The sequence below is a fragment of the Gekko japonicus genome, unplaced genomic scaffold (assembly GCF_001447785.1).
Source record: "Gekko japonicus isolate JY-2015 unplaced genomic scaffold, Gekko_japonicus_V1.1 scaffold44, whole genome shotgun sequence".
Lineage (NCBI taxonomy): Eukaryota > Metazoa > Chordata > Lepidosauria > Squamata > Gekkonidae > Gekko > Gekko japonicus.
The window spans coordinates 685280-702715 of record NW_015174845.1 but is presented as its reverse complement, the minus strand read 5'-3'; the positions used below and the strand labels follow the sequence as shown (position 1 = coordinate 702715).

General features: G+C 46.2%; 1 protein-coding gene across 7 annotated transcripts in view; it reads right to left on the bottom strand.

The window, feature by feature from the left end:
- EVL (Enah/Vasp-like) overlaps positions 1–17436 on the bottom strand; it is a 189412-nt gene continuing 171976 nt past the window's right edge. For 5 of the 7 annotated variants that reach the window (XM_015424456.1, XM_015424451.1, XM_015424452.1 and 2 more), the window contains 5 exons: positions 14559–14625; positions 14390–14452; positions 12002–12068; positions 3977–4034; positions 1–829 (listed from right to left, as the gene is read on the bottom strand). In XM_015424456.1, the coding sequence (XP_015279942.1) occupies positions 792–829; positions 3977–4034; positions 12002–12068; positions 14390–14452; positions 14559–14625 (293 nt within the window). In that variant the 3' untranslated portion in view covers positions 1–791. The remainder of the gene's footprint in view (positions 830–3976; positions 4035–12001; positions 12069–14389; positions 14453–14558; positions 14626–17436) is intronic. The other 2 variants (XM_015424458.1, XM_015424454.1) reach the window with 1 other exon arrangement.

Genomic DNA, 17436 nt, shown 5'->3' with positions numbered 1-17436 from the left:
ACCGCAGTGCCCAAGGGCATCATGTTGGGGACTCCTGGTATATACCCTGCAGACTCCCACTTGACCCTCACTGATAACAAATGATAGATAAAGCCCCGATGCAATGTAACCCGTGTCCACTGCAGAAAGACAACAGAAAAGCTAATCAAGGCCACATGGACAATGAACAATTTATTACCAATATGAACACAGATACTGTGATGCACTGATGTACCGCTTTAATATTGTGATAGCTCTGAGACCAGGGATTTGCTGGCTGACACAGCTGGCATCTCTCTGCCTCCACTGGTGAGGCCACTAATAGGTTTCTGTTGGCAAAAAGGGTCTTCGTTTACATTGCAGACTACCAGTAAAATTACTTTGAAGTCATCTAGTAAAAGCGAATGGTTCACGTGTTTCCTTACCTACTATACTAAAAAGGAAAAAAAAGTCATACATTTAAATAAGCAAATACAAAATACAAAAAAAAAAAAAAAAAAAAGGCTGACCAAATCCGATGCGCATTGTCAGATGAAATCTTAAAAAATCCGGAAATTTAAATTTTAATATTTTCTTTTGTAAGATTTTTAAGACTTTTTTTTCTTTCTTTTCTCTCTCTCTTTTTTTAAATGAAGCAACTCCAAGGCAGCAGCAAGCTTCAAAGTCTGCTGAGTCTGCTAATAAAAAGGATTTTAAGAACAAAAGACGGTGCCAGGTGTCCTCTTCCACCACCGCATGGCATTCTTGGTACACTCTGAAATGATCCAACAGCCTTTCACATCCTTTGTACCTTCCAGAGGGCTCCGGGGACATTATGTCGTGCTGATTCTACTCAACTCTTGCCTGATGGCTGCAAAAAACCAAAAACAAACCCAAAACCAAAAACCACAATGAAACAAGTTTTAAGCCAAGAATTTGGGACCACCTATCCTGGTATACCCCCCCCCCCCCAGAGCATTACGCTCTGGTGAGAAGAAACTCCTGGAGATCCCTGGACCAAATGATATCCAGCTGTCCTCAACCAGAGCCAGGGTTTCTTCGGCCCTGCGCCAGCCTGGTAGAGCTCTCTTCCAAATGACATCCATGCCCTGCGGGACTTAGTACAGTTCCTCAGGGCCTGCAAGACAGAGTTGTTCCACCAGGCCTATGGCTGAGGACAGCAACGGTTTCCCATCAAGCCTGGCTCCCTCCTCCTTTCTCCCCCCCCCCCCCCCAGGGGGTGAGGATATAATTCGTTTATTTAAGCGCCGTCAGAAATTCGAAAATGCTATTTAATTGTTACTGTTCTAATTTTTTTGGGGGTATTTTTTCATATGTGCATATGTGCACGCGCGTGTGTGTCTGCACCTGGAAGTCACGGTGACCACTGGTGACTGACCCCTACTGGGGGCCTGGAGGATATTCAGAGAGGTGGCTGAACGAAGCCTGCCCCTGGCTCCCAACTGCAGGTATTCCAAGGAGGTCTCCCATCCAAGTACTTGCCAGATTCGACCCTGCTTAGCTTCCAAGATCTGATGAGATTGGGCTTGCCTGAGATATCCAGGTCAGGGCCTGTTTTAATAGCTTTTTAATTGACTTGTAGAGGTATTCACTGAAATGTTGTCCACATTTGCGCGCAAGAGAGGGCGGTCCACAAGTCGAATAGCCTAACCTAACGTTTGGAATCTGGAGCCCAAGAATAAAGCATGAATCCCAGGATCAGGGTCGGCATCAGCATCCGCTGAGGGGGGGGGGGGCAGCCTGCCAGGCTCCAAGCATTCTTACTCCCCGGACGCCTTCACTCATACCCTTCCACTGCCTGCTTGTCAGTGCTTTGTCACCTGTGCTCTCCGCTGTATATACTGCGTAGCACTACTGAAGACCAGTATGTGGGTGGGGCACCAAAGGCTCAGCATTCCTGGTGCCCATGGCCGTGACACACCTGGCCGCACCCACCACCACCAGGAAAAGGGCGTGCAGGCAGTGTGGGAAGCTGTGACTGCAGGTGGTGGGAGAGCTTGTGAACAGGCAGAGGAAAGATGCACAGGTGGGGGGGGCAAGAAGGGGGCCTAGTAGTGGGCATGGGGGAGCCCTGGGCACTCTCTGCCCAGAGCTCCCCAAAACCTTTCCCAGGGTGATACAAATGAGACACTGGTAATGCTAGTTTAGATGTAAATGAATCAAGTTCAGATTGAGGATCCTGTTCAGAAGACTCCCCAGAACCTTCTGTGGATGGCGACACTGAGGGAGGCTCTCGGGCTTGAGCCACCCCGGTCCCCCATGTCAGGAATGTAATGCCTTCACTAGGAAGTACAGACCTTACTAGAATGTGAGCTTTCCCAGATTCTGCAATTTCAGTCCTGCTTCAAAGCAAGGTCTGGACTCTGAGGCCAGAGGTCCCACATTCAGGTATATGTTGGCATGTGATGAGATGGCAGAGGGGGAGGTTGTGTAGGAGGTCTTCACCCCAGGTAGCACCTTCAGAGTGTGTGCACATGCAGACCTCATCTCAAGAGAACCAAAGATTATGAGACCCCATGAGAGAGGCAGCATGTATCATGGTTACAGTGCCAGACTAGGATCTGCAGGACCTGATTTCTAACCCCAACTCTGCCTTGAAGCTGGCTGGGTGAGCCTGGGCCGGTCACTCGGCGAAACTGATCTCACAGGGTTATTGTGACGATGGAGGGAAGAGGGGAGGAGCACGTATGCCATGCCAAGCTCTGTGCATTATCGACCGATCAGTCAATTGATTCTGGGCTCAGTTTCAGAGTAGCGCCCCAGTGCAATTCTACTCTTGCATACTACTGCAGTGTTGATGAAACTCATCCCCAATAGCTATTCATCTCCAATAGTTATTCAAATGATTTGCAAACATGGGCACACCTGCGTGAGCATATTTGGATATTAACAGGTAACAAAAGATGGGGGTGGGGTGAGGTAAAATCTATAAAGGCTAATAAGCCAGGGTATCTTCCTGGTCCACTTTTAAGCAATGCTCTAATTCCACTAGCAACATCGCCGGGGAACCTGTTTTTCATTACATATGAATTTCCAATGTCCTTTGGATTTTTTAAAAAATGCATGCCTTTGGTATTATCTTTTGACCTGAAAGCATGCCAAAGCAAAGGTGATCTCCTGCTAATAATGAGACTGTTTGTTGAAGGTTCAGCAAAAGCTGGTGCGTAAACATAGGTGGGGAACCTGCTTTTCATCAAATACGCGTTTCCAATGACTTTGGTCATGCTACACAACTCAGCATTCACTAAGATTTGAGACCAAGCGGAAGAAAAAGAGCATTCCAAGTGCCTTTCTAGAACATCCGCTTCACAAGCAAACTGGTTTAATACCATTTTTTTCTCCACAGGCACTCCCAGTTTCTCTTGCCAAACTACAGCTCCCGGGATTTGGGAGTGAGGAACTAGCTCACCAGCCCTTGGTCATGTTCTCTGCAACCCAACCTGCAGACGCAAAGCAAGAGGGGGGTGGGGGTGGGGGTCTTCTCAGTGATAGCCTCTCTCCCCTTGAGTTGTATCTGATGCCTCCCTACTCTCTTTAAGAAGCTATGCAAAAACATTTGTTTTTAACTAGGGTTGTCAACCTCCAGGTGGTGGCTGGAGCTCTCCCGGAATTACAACACCTGGAGAAAATGGCCTCGTTGGAAGGTGGACTCCATGGCATTATACCCCACTGAAGCCCCTCCTTTCCCCAAACCCCGCCCTCCTCAGGCTCCACCCCCAAAATCTCCAGGTATTTCCCAGCCCAGAACTGGCAACCCTCGTTTTTACCCAGACTTTTTAACTAGACTGAGGTTCCTAGCCTGAGGACGGACATGAGGTTTCCTTAGGCTGTACTCGGGGGTGGGTGGGTTATGCTTCTGGATTATACTGGTTTGTTTTTAATGGTTTAACAGTTGGTGAAGTAGTCCACGGGGGGGGGGAAGGATCTCCCCCCTCCCTTTAGAACAGCAAAGGCCAAGTTTTAAAAACCACAAGAAATTCGTTTTTTTTCTTCTTACCATCGATTATCTCTTCTTTTACTTTGTGTAACTCTTTTACAACTTCCTCCAATATTTCCTAGGAAGACAAAGCAACAGTCAACTGATCAAAAATGTCTTTTTCCTCTTATTTAAAAAGAACATTTCTTATTCATACTCAAATCAGATAGGGAATTGAGAATTAGTAAAGGTAAAGGTTTCCTTGCTCGAAAGCCAGTCGAATCCGACTCTAGGGTTGCGGTGCTCATCTCCGTTTCAAAGCCGAAGAGCCAGTGCTGTCCGAAGACGTTTCCGTGGTCATTTGGCCGGCTTGACTAAACACCAAGGCGCACGGAACGCTGTTACCTTCCCACCGAAGTGGTCCCTATTTATCTACTTGCAATTTCTTGCTTTCGAACGGCTGGGTTGGCAGGAGCTGGAACTAGAGACTCCGGGAGCTCACTCCGTCATGCGGCACCCAGGTCTCGAACTGCTGAACTACCGACCTTCCACAGCCTGCAGTTCAGCGTCTTAACCACTTGAGCCACCGCAGCTCCTTAATTGAGAATTACTGAACAATAAATGTGATAAAAAAGGTAAAATACATTGATTCCTAAGAACAGTATAATAGGAACATTCTAAGATAAAGTATCAGTTTTACCCAGGCCACAAGGACAGACGATCTGAATATGGAATACTACAAAATCTCCCACGCCAATACTTCAGATGGGTGAGCATTGAGATCCATGCAGTGGTCACTTCCAGACTGGACTATTGTAACTCGCTGTATGCAGGCCTACCCTTGTATCTGATCCAGAAATTGCAGTTGGTGCAGAATGTGGCAGCACGTGTGTGGACAGTGACGTCTTTGCGGGCACACATTTGGCCTGTGCTCCGTGAACTGCACTGGATGCCGATAGAATTCTGGGTTTGTTTCAAGGTGTTGGTACTTACCGTTAAGGTCTTGAGCGGCCAGGGACCAGTATACTTACGGGACCGCCTCTCCCCATATGTGCCCTGCTGAGCTGTGCACTCATTAGACCAACGTTATAGTTTCATTGGATTTTATTGTTTTATCTTAATGTTGTGACCTGCCCTGAGCCCGCTTGCAGGAAGGGCAGGGTAGAAATTTAAATAAATCAATCAATAAGATGAGCTAGAGCAAATGCCCTAGCATAATGAGGAACCATTAAATATCTGGCATAGGACGGCAAGGACCGAGGTGCTAAAATGCAAACCAATTGGGTAGAACAAACTCTATGAACACAAATTACTGCGCTATTGAGTTTGGTGAGACAATGCTTGGCACTATTGAGGGCCTCTGCCTTAGCTGGAGAACGTCTTCTAATGTAAGGCTCAGCTGCTGTAATTTAGTGTTAACTGTCTTCATCCATACTGAGTAATAAGCATCTTGTTTGACAGAAAACAACCCGTCCACTTCTATGCCAAAGAAAGGGTGTGGTCACAGTGGTGGCTTGGCGCAATATGGTGACACCTCTAGCCGTACTAGTTTAAATTGTTGTGGGGTGTATTATCCAAACAGCACACCCGTCTACAAGTTACCCACACGGACATCCTGTGGTTAAGCAACCACATTCCTGCAGAGTCCCAGCCACAGAGTGTGTTGCCTGGTTGTTTTTTAAAATGCAGGTGGGTGCTCATGCATACACGTGTGCACATCTGCGGGTTCAGACTGCCAATCCATTCTATGTGCGCTCCCCTGCGTTCAGACAACTGGGCATGCGCATTGAATGCACGAGGAACCGAAAACACCACGTGTTGTGGTGCCTTTTTAACCCGGCTCCAAGTCGTCCTACGACAGGGTATGTCTGGGGAACGCCTGACAGATGTGGCTGTGTGACTGCGCCCATTTAATCTGGAGGGGAGGGGTGGCTGTGTCGGCCCAAACAGCTTGTGTGATCACACCCACAGTCTTTATCTTTATTCTAAGTTTAAAAGCACTAAGCCATGCTCTAATTGCCAACGACTTTTGGCCTAGTTCAGCTCTGAGACACATATCTGGAACACATCGAGGGACACCCATTATCCTACGCAAAAACTGACAAAGGGGATGATCAGTAGATCCTGAGATTACTGAGATCCAGACAGCAACACCATGGAGAAACTGTGAAATTATTTTTGAATTGAACACCTTAATTGCATCAGGGGTATATCTTCCTCCCGTAGAGAAAAAGTAACTCCAAGAATAGGCTTAATCTTATTCACCACAAACTTAAGCTGTGGAGATCAAGGTTTGAAGAGAAAACAATCCCCAAGCAACAAAACTTCCTATCTTGTTCAGTATGAAAGTTTTCTACGACCCATTTAGAAAGTCTTAAATTGCTATTTTTGGAGAAGACAAGTATTTTAGATTTATTGTAGTTTATTTACAACTCCTCTTCTAAACAGTAATTTCAGAACCGTCTCAGTGGTCTCTTCAGACCAATTTTTGTACGAGAAATAAGAACAGAATCATGAGCATAAAGCAGCAGTGGTAATTCTTTTGAAGCTAATTTAGGGACATGAAACTTGGGGAATGAAAGGCTCAACATCTGATAATTTCAATATAAATTAAAAAAGAAGGGAACAAGCAGTGTTCCCTCTAAGCTGAGTTAGTGTGAGCTAGGTAACAGTTTTTTAGCCTCCATCTCACACATTCTTGTCGTCAGGAAGGATGGCTCCAGAGCCAACTAATGTATGTGGTAGCCAGATTGCTCGGTCACAACTTTCATTCCAGTAGCCAATGCTCCCTCTAAGCTGTGGAGTCTTGTGAGCAAAAATTCTACTTTGTGAGCTACTGGCATTAAAGTTGTGAGCGAGCGATTTGGCTGCTGCATAAATTAGTTTGCTCTGGAGCCATCCTTCCAGAGCCAAGACAAAAATGTGTGAGCCGGAGGCTAAAAAACTGTTACCTAGCTCACACTAACTCAGCTTAGAGGGAACACTAGCTCATAAAGTAGAATTTTTGATCACAAGACTCCACAGCTTAGATGAAGCATTGGGAGCAAGCAAAGAGAAGAGATTGGATTTATACCCCATCCTTCACTCAGAGTCTTAGAGTGGCTTACAATCTCCTTCCCTTCCTCTCCCCATAACAGACACCCTGTGAGGTAGGTGGTGCTGAGAGAGCTCTGAGAGAACTGCTCTTGAGAGAACAGCTTTGAGAGAACTGTGACTGTCAACCAACAGCTGCATGTGGAGGAATGGGGAATCAAACCCAGTTCTCCCAGATTAGAGTCCACGCTCCCAACCACTACACCAAATTGGCTCTGAGCTTGTCTACCCCCCCATCAAAACTAAAACTGTCTGAGAGTTGCCCCTCATTGTCACATCGAACCTGAGCAATAGTATTCGTGTATAATATTTTGATTAGCCAGAGTAGTCTTTTATTGATTGATGAGCCTTCCAGGTTCTCCCATAGCTTTGTCTGTCAAATGCACCCTTGAGGTCCATAAAAGCCACATACAGCTTCTCCTTTGGCATAGCTGTATACTCTTCTGCTAAGTGAAGAAGAATTAAGCAATGCTCATTGGAGAATCTTCTCCTGAAGCCAAATTGTTCCCACCCTAAAATATTATTGGTCTCAATCCATTTCATTAATCTTTGATACAGAAGGGGAAAATATAGTTTCCCAACAGATGGTAAAAGGCTGATTGGACAATAATTAGCAGGGTCAGACCGCGACTTCCAGTTTATGGAGCAGCAATGGCGGATGTTCTCCCAGGACCGTGGGGGAACGATCCGCACACCAGCAGGTTGGAGGGGCGCTACCTCAAGTAGCGCCCCCACAGAGCCTTTGGGATAGGCTCCAGGCCAGAGGGCTTCTGAGGGGTAGCCTCTTTGATGGCATAAAGCTGGAGAATTGAGGCTCCCCTCTGCCCTGACGGTTCGGACGCTGCATGGCCTTTGGGCACAAGCTGGTTTGACCAGGACAAGCGCTGGAGATCGAGCGGAACAGCGTTGAAGCAAGCGAGGTCAGAGAAACTGACCGACAATGAACGTGAGTTCAAACTAAGCGGACGACTATAAAAAGCAAATTACCCCCCCCCCCCGGTGGGAAAGCGGATCGCAAAGAGGGATGCCTCTTATGCGAAAAGACTGATAAGCGAGACAAAGGGGGAAGGGGGCAGAAAAACAGTGAGTGTGTTTTGAGAGGCTTACTTGATTGCTGACAGCGTGTCAGAGGGAGTCGGAGGGAAGCGCCAGAAACTGTAAACAAATCGTAAAAAATGACGGCCGTGCAAAGAAAGCTGAAAAGAAAACTGCCTGGCAGCCAGAGCCCAAAAACCGGAAGAGGGAGCAGACGTCATGAAAATGCTAGCGGATATGCTCAAGCCAGTGATGGAGCAACTCGATGGTATTAACCAGCAACTTTGCATCTCAGCAGCTCCAACTGAAAGAAACGGAGAAGAAGGTGGAGCAGGCAGCTGGAAAAATTAAGGAGTTGGACACCACAAGCAAGAAAATGAGGGAAAGGATGGGAGAAGTGGGAAAAAAGCAAAATCTACAAGAAAACCGTTTGTTACAGCTGCAGATGGAAAAAGCCAACATGATTCTCAGATTCCGCGGAGTTCCTGAGGCAGAGGAGGAGGATCTGAGGAAGATACTTAGCGAGATCATCGCTCCAGCAATAGGCTTAACAGCGGATGAACTGGTAAAAGAGATGGAGACAGCTTATAGGGCTTACTCCAATTATATTTTAAAAATAGCCTGCCTGGAGAAATTGTGGTCAGATTCTCAAGAAGACAGACCAGAGATGCTATTTTAAAGGCGACATCAGCAACTCCACTGAAACTGGGAAATTTAATCATTAAAACTTTAAAAGACATTCCATTTGAAATTCGTCAAAAGAGGAAAAACTATAAGGACTTAATTTCTTTTCTTCAAACTAATGGAATTTTGTATAGGTGGGTGATCCCGAAGAGTGCCATCTTCAAGATCAACGATAAAAGAGAAAAGATTGATTCCACCTTTAAAGCTAAGGAATTTTTGCGATGCCAGCTGGAAACGGAGGAAGATTCCAAAGAGGAAGAAACGATATCAAGTGACTCTGCCACCTCTGGAACGGAGGAGGACTCTGCTGTGGAAACCGGTGCAGAGGCAGCCAAAGTGGTATATGACTTTAGAGACAAAAAACCGAAGTAAAGGCAGAAGGACTCTGAAAATTGCCTTTTGAAGCGAAGAATAAGAAGATGATCAGAAAGCTCTCTCATAACAACTAACAAAATAACATGGTAACATTGAAGCTGAGACAAACAAGAACTCTACAAGTATATTGTTTTATTAATACTTACATTACTAACACTTTCACTAACAGGGATAAGATCTCCTCCTCTTGGGGTGTTAGTATAGTGTGGTTACCTTTTCTTTGTCCCTAGATGTAGTCCCCTTCCTCTATATTTTCTTTGTAGTTTGTAGTGTATTGGAAAAATAAAAATATCCCTCCGGGGATTAAAAAAAACAAACAAGCAGGGTCAGACCTATTACTCTTTTTGAAAATTGGAACGATTATAGAATGCTTCCAAATGGGGAAAATTTCAACTGTCAAATTTATCTGAAAAAAGCCTGGTGCTAATATGCTACCCCACCAGAAAGGATTTATCTTAAATAAGTCATTTGGGACCCTATCAGAGCCTGGAGCATTACCAGACTGCATATGACAACTCATGCTACCTACATCCTTCTCTGATATGGGAGCCCAATTAGGAAGATCCTCAGGTATTGTACCCACTATCATAGTATTATAGGAGGGACTAGAGCAAAACAACTCCTTAAAATATGTCATCCACCAAGAGGCAGGGATGCATGACGGTAAGTTAGACCTCAGGTTCATAGCCACATAAACAATTTCCCAAAAACCTGATAGATACTTTTATCCCGTCTTTTTATCAGGCAGCCTGTTCCATAACAGAGGAACTACTACAGAAAAAGTTCACATGACCACACTGAGGACAAGCTGGTAGTTTCAGAGGCCAGCCATGTTGGTCTGTAGTAGAACAGTTAGATGTGAGTCCAGTAGCCCCTCAGAGACCAAGATTTTCAAGGTATAAGCTTTTGAGAGCCAAAGCTCCATTTTGTTGGCCTCAGTCTCTACCCTCACTGGTGTGCAACCAGTCAATCTGTCCATCTGCCAGGTATAGCCTCAGATGAGCCTTAGCTAGAGGCTCTGTGCACAAGACCAAGGAGGCCAGATTGGGCAGGAAAAACAGGCAGGAGGAGACTCCTTCGCACAACTGAATTTTCGTTTTCTTTAAGACTATGGATATGTTGGCATAAGATCAACACATCTTAAGTACATGTGCACGTGAACTGGAGGTTCTGACATAACCTACAGGCCGGTACATCTGGAAACAGAGCCACTTCAAGCATTTCCTTCATGGAAAGCATGCAATCAACATGTAGGCTGTCATGAGTGGAGAATATATAGGCCAGTTTGGAGTAGTGGTTAAGTGCGCGGACTCTAATCTGGGAGAGCCGGGTTTGATTCCCCACTCCTCCACTTGCACCTGCTGATGTGACCTTGGGTCAGTCACAAGCTCTGGCACAGCTGTCCTTGAAAAAGAGCAGTTTGTGTCAGAGTTCTCTCAGCCCCACTCACCTCACAGGGTGTCTGTTGTGGGGAGGGGAAGGGAAAGGGGTTTGTAAGCCCCTCTGAGACTCCAAGTGAAGGGCGGGGTATAAATCCAATCTCTTCTTCTCTTCTTCTTCTATATATGTGCTTGTGGCTTTGCAACACTTGCATCAGCAACAAATTTATGTAAGTGCTTTTTAAGCAGAAATTTTGTAACATCCAGATACCGTTTTGAATACCAGGAAAGTCAGAGAAGCAGGGAATATAACCTGCCCTTGAAAACAGCCTTTTTAGGAACCAGGCCAGCTGTGAAGTTCTTCTTCCATATGATCTTGGCAGTGTTAGCAACAAGGGAGGCTCGCAGTACAAATGAGCTTTGGATAGGTATGTGCACTTCCAAAAAATTTGCATCAATTTCAGATCCAGGGTTTGGGGAGGGCACCGGTTTTGTTATCCCAAATTTTCAGGAGTATGCTTAATGGTTTGGGATTCTCTTTCAGTTCTGCTCCTTGCCCCCAGTTCTGGAATTTCAATTTTCCCCTTGTTCCTCTCACCTCCAAGGAATCAGGAGCATAGAGGGAGGAAGCTGGCCTTGGCAAATTGCTACTAATCAGCATCAATCTTCCCGCTATGGTCTACCAGACCTTCGGACCCCCCGTCTACTGACATAGAAAATTACAGCCCTTTAAAATGAAAGGAACCAGAGATATCAACCAGAGACCTGAAAGTCCAGTAGACCCCTGGAGACCCAGTCTACTGGCCGTTATTTCCTAAGAAGGGTAGACTTGACCTCTGGAGGTCCCCGCAGTGGCCATCCCCCCCCCAATTGGGAATTGATATAACATTATAACAACACTTGTAACAGGTTCTCTGAATTTCCAGAAAAGTAAATCTGTAGCCTCTTCCCCTCGGGAGACCTGGTCTACCAGACTATCAGCTGTTGGTGTCTCTGGCCCCTTTACATTTTAAAGGGTAATTATTTTCTATAGGAATAGACCCAGCCTCCGGAACTTCAGAGACCAGGTCTTCCAATAAGAAACAAAGGCCCTTTAAAATTTAAAGGGACCAGAGACACTGACTAGGAGTTGTTCGCTGGGGCTAGTTTCCTCCCCCCCCTCTCCTGGCCTCCCTGAAACCCAAGAAGATAAATGTTCATTATTCCTGGAATTTCAGGAGTGTTTTGGGTCATTTCCAATATCCCCAAGGCAATCTGAAATACTGAATTTCATGTATATTTTCAGTACTGGAATATCTGAATGCACATCCCTAGCTTTTGAAACTCAAGCGTGAGCTGTAGTCCCACCAACTTGATAACTAACGTTTCCACAAGTGCCATTTTGCTAGCCGGCTTGACAATCATTTTGTACCTACTGAAAACAAATCCAACCGGGCAACCCACTTGCCCTGTTCAAACAGAGAAACTGCTTTTGTCGGACGCCCAGTTCAGAAAGATGTCTCCCATCCACATGCGTGAAAGGGGTGGATCCTTAACTCACTTGTTTCATGCGATCAAAGTCTAAGGTGTCCATTGCCACGTCATTGCTGCTGCTTGCTGGCTTCATCCTCAAGAGAGAGAGAGAGAGAGAAAAACGAGAGAGAAAAGTTCCTTGCTGTGTTTCAAAACCACTAGCTACCTTTAGTAAGGTATCGCCTCTGTCAGACATCATGCGAAAGTATGGTTTTATACATTATCGTTAGCGCAATCATTCTATCAACTATGGCTGGTTAGAGCATGTCAAACCAGGAAAGGAAACTCTGGTTAGAAGCAGTGTTCCCTCTAAGCTGAGTTAGTGTGAGCTAGCTCACATTTCTTTAGCCTCCGGCTCACACATTTTTGTCTTAGCTCAGGAAGGATGGCTCCAGAGCAAACTAATTTATGCAGTAGCCGAATCACTGGCTCACAACTTTAATGCCAGTAGCTCACAAAGTAGAATTTCTGCTCACAAGACTCGACAGCTTAGAGGGAACATTGGTTAGAAGTGTGTTCCTTAACCTAGCTAGCCTCCATTACGGCTTTTTACAACATACAAAACACAGACATCTCGGTTCGTTCCCTGCTGCCGCCTTCAAAACAGTGCAGACGGGGATTACCAACCAAGCCTCTGCAGGGAACAATGAGGACCATTTGTCAAGACAAACCAGGATTTTAACGACTCTCTGCAAGATGAATCCTCGTTTTGCAAAGCAACTTAAAATAAACCATAGTTTTGCATTATGTCTGAATGGACATACTCCGTCAGCAATTCCTTGTTATACAAAGCTGTGCAGAAAAGCGTGTTGGAAGCACATTACACAGCTCTCGAGGCACATGAATGGCTCTGATGCGCCACGGTTCCCTCTTGCATCACTCAGGAAAACCTGGCAGCCAGCACGTGTATGTTGGTTAAGCACGGTTAAGCAAGCAGCACTGGGTGCCTTTGAACAGACCTCAGTTTCCTACCTGGGAATGACCTAGGAAAAGGGAGGATCACATCTGTGTACGTGAGGATTTTTGATCAGCCATGCTAAAGCTAGATAGTTTCCATGACAACTTTATGGTGAGCCTTTCATGGCGGTTAATGATTTACTGTGCTACAGTAGTAGCAAAGGCTTCCAAGGGCTGGTTGCTTTTCCCAAATGCTTCCTCTTATCCCATGCACACCTGCCCTTGTTTTTCCATAAAAACCAATCAGTGCTTAAGTCACGCGCCACTTGACGTGCAGCTAAAAAAGCGCCATCTACACATAACGCTCCATGCCAGTGGTCACTAAGCATCCCAGAACCTAAGCCGGGGTGGGGGGACCTCAAGTCGTTAAGACTGTGTGGTGCATACATTTAGAGGAATTGCCAGTTGGAAGAAAGTCTGATCCTCATCAAAAGCTCACAAAGCTTCCTTATGCAAGAGAGTCAGGACTTTGTTCCATCTACCTCAATAGTGTGACTGACAGCGGCTCTCCAGGGTCTCAGGCAGAGAAGGGCCTTTCCCCTACCTGAGATACCAAGGATTGAACCCAGATACTTTGTTTATCAAAATATTTGTACTTTCCCTTCCTCTTGCTCAAGACGGCAGTCTTTCGCACGCAAAACAGGTGCTCTGCCACTGAGCAAGGACCCCCTTCCCATTATAACACTTGATTCTTCAATATACAAGCCAAATTCTGCTTTCAGTTTAATTCACGCAGGTTTGGTGGAGGCCATGCAGTGGCTGGCAAACCCAAAGATATTGATGGTTAAAAAGGCACCTGGATATCTAACCAGTAGCTGTTTATTTTTATACAAGCACGGAGAAAGGCATGTGTGATGAGAAATGCGTTACGGTTTCCCATTACATCTGAACCATGCCACTGTGCTGGAACCTGTTGAATCTTGAAACAGTAACGAGGGTTTTGTTTTGCTGTCACATCACAGCTCACTTAGGGTGACCAGGTAGGGTTTTCAAAGCAAGAGACCTTCAAAGGTGGGTTGCCATTGCCTGCCTCTGCATCCTGGCCCTGGTATTCCTTGGAGGTCTCCCTTCCAAATACTTACCAGGGGTGACCTTGCTTAGCTCCTGAGAGCTGACAAGATCAGGCTTGCTTGGGCTATCCAGGTCAGGGCAGTAACCAGTATACACGGTGGTGGAAATCTAGGGGACACTCCCATGTTATTATTCCTTTTTGTCTCACGTATTCTAAGTCAACAAAGGGCCACATAGACTTTGCTATGTACTAAAGAATTCAGCAAATCAAGTTGGCAATATCCCCTACACAAGTCCCTTTGAGACAACAGCTTGTTAAACAGCAGAGCGGTGCAAACATTGGCAGACTGTAACAAGGCAGACAAGTTGTTAGCTGATGAATGAAGAAAGGACATGACTTTGCAAAGGTGGGACAACAAAAGAGCTGGAGCGGGTTTTTCCCCAGTACCTAAAAGATGGCTGAAACTGAATGGGGCTCTTAGGCTCAGGACTCCTTCCCACTGGTGGGTTTCTATGGCAATGGAATGAAACAGGATATGGAATGAGTGCATGCAGAAGCATCATGCTCACATCCACTCCATGCAGATGTTCTAGAAATGACCCTCCCTACTGCTTACCTAGAGAGTAACGAAGCGACGGGTTTTTCCACTGAGTTGCTTCTTTCCCAAGGCTTCTTCCCAGCATCTGTTGGTTTTTAAAATAATAATAATAATAATAATAATAATTACCATTGTTGTGATAGATTCAGGTGGGTAGCCATGTCTGTCTGAGGCAGCAGAACAAAGTTTAAGACAACCAAGTTTTATTCTGGGTTTAATTAAGTTTTTGTGTCAATGCTTATGCCCAGAATAAAACTTCGTTGGTCTTGGACTCAAACTTTGTTCTACAGTTATGATAGTTGATAATTTTTTGGCAGCATAAAGTGATTTTCCTCTTAAATATCTTGTTTCCCTTGTTGTAGACAGGTAAGCCCAAAGAAACAGATCTAGGCTAAGAGTACAGAAAAATCTGCTAACGTGGGAAACTAACCTGTAAAAGTGCAGGGGTGGCAAAGAAGGACGCTTTCAACAAATAGTGCGAAAATTAAGCCTGCTCTTTGTGGGTTAAACAGACATGAAGTTCTGAACTTTTACATAGAAGTCATATGCACACAGAAAAAGTTCAGCTTAGATGGAGTTCATGCTGCCTGTTTTCATCCTTGTGTGTTACATCCGATGTGGGGGTCGTGGTAACATAAGAACAAAGATACGGGGGGGGTGGCCAGGTAGGGAAATCCTCACGCCTCCTTCGCCTGACCCTTGCATGGTGCCACCTCTCCCCTGTGGTTCCGCCCTTCCAAACATCACTGAAACAGTGTGGGAATGGAGGCATCAGGCAGCCCTTCCCACTGCCACTTTGGTGTAGTGGTTAGGTGCGCGGACTCTAATCTGGGAGAACCGGGTTTGATTCCCCACTCCTCCACTTGCACCTACTGGATGACCTTGGGCAAGCCATAGTTCTGATAAGAGCTGTTCTTGAAAAAGAGCAGTTTCTGTCAGAGCTCTCTCAGCTCCACCTACCTCACAGGGTGTCTGTTGTGGGGAGGGGGAGGGAAAGGAGTTCGTAAGCCGCTCTGAGACTCCCTTGGGTAGTTCCTTAATCTCCTCTCCTCCTCCTCCACTGCTGGGACATATTTGTTTTATTTTAATTTTATTAAACTTGCCTCCTGGCAAGCAGGCTCAGGATGGGTTCCATCAATGTTAAAACAAAATGCAATAACTTTTTATTTATTTACTTTGTTCAACTTATATCCTGCCCTTCCCACATTTTAGGCTCGGGGCGGGTACCAACATATACATATAGGCGATTTATGCAGATTTACAAATTAAAAGAGGTGTCAAACTCATTTGTTATGAGGGCTGGATCTGACATAAATGTAACTTTGTTGGGCCGGGCCATGCGTGCTAAGAAATGGAACACGACGTACCAGAGATATCTCTCCCTTATTATAACACAGTAGTGGGTGCCAGAATTCTAAAATGCGCCCCGTTAGTGTATGGGCGGAAAAAATGCCACTCAGAAGAGCTGCCTCCAATAACTGGCTCCCTCAGCGAACCTGGCCTGCCATTGGCTGGGTGGCTGGGAGGGGAGGGAGCCAGTCATCTCAGCCAGCGTCTCCTGAGCGGCCATCTTCCGCACACACAGAAAGCGCGTCCCGGCTTCCCCCCCCAAGCTCCACTCCTGGCCGGCGAACGGGCCTTTCCGCCCCCCTCCAGCCCCACTCCTGCCCGGCGAACGGGCCCAGCAGGGCCCGTCCGCCGCCTTTCCGCCCCCCCCAGCCCCACTCCTGCCCGGCCTTTCCTGCCCGGCACTCTGTGAGTGAGTGAGAGAGAGAGAGCGCGAGGGAGGCGGAAGGGAGGAAAGAGGCAGGAAACATGAAGTAGGAAGCAAAGAGCCACTGAGGGAGCTGGGAAAAAGCAAACCAAGGTGCGGCTCCTGCAGCAGCCCTGGGAAAGGAAGCAGAAGGAAGCTGCTTTGGGGTCCAGCAGACCACACATTTGACACCCCTGAATTAAAACATATTATAATAATCAATTAAAAATCTATAAAATCATCAGTCTAATTCCCTAAAACCATCAACTTTTAAAACAACAATGTGCCTCAATGGCAGATAGTGTGGCCCCAGTCTGGCTTCCAGGATCTGTGGTCCCTGGGGGGGGAGGTCTAAGAGTAAATGTCCACTGCCTCAGCTAAAGGCCCTGCATAACTGTAATAGGTCCTGCAGGGCCCTGATCTCATACGGTAGCTCATTCCACCAGGCAGGGGGCAAGGGCCAAAAAAGTCCTGGCCCTAGTTGAGGCAAGTCGGACATCCCTTGGGCCAGGGACTACCAGGAGATGTAGATTAACAGAACACAATGTCCTACGGGGCTCATATGGGGAGAGGCAGTCTCGAAGATACAGGCCCCTGGCCATATAGGGCTTTAAAGGCAAGCACCAGCACCTTGAAACAGATCCGGAATTCAATAGGCAGCCAGTGCAGGTCATGCAGCACTGGGCGGATATGTGCCCACACAGGCAGCAACATCAACACCCGTGCCGCTGCATTCTGCACTAGCTGCAATTTCTGGAGCAGAGTCAAGGGGAACCCCACGTAGAGAGAATTACAATAACAATTAAAACCAATTCAAAACAAGATTAAAACAATACAATAGAGAGAAATGTCGGAGCCAGAGGAGACGCTGAGCCAGCGGCTGAGATCAAAAGACGCCGTGCCGTGCCAGGGAAGCAGGAAGAAGCACAGATACCACCGAGGGTGCTGGTAGGAAGTCCCACCCCCAACTCTAGATGTGGCCCAAGATAGGAAAAAGCAGTTCTTAGAACGACCAAATATGTGAACCGCCCAGAGACCCCTTCGGGGGTTAGGGCGGTATATCAAATCTAAGGTATAAATAAATAAATAAATAAATAAATAAATAAATAAATAATGTGAACTGGCCCTTACGTTGGAGGCTTT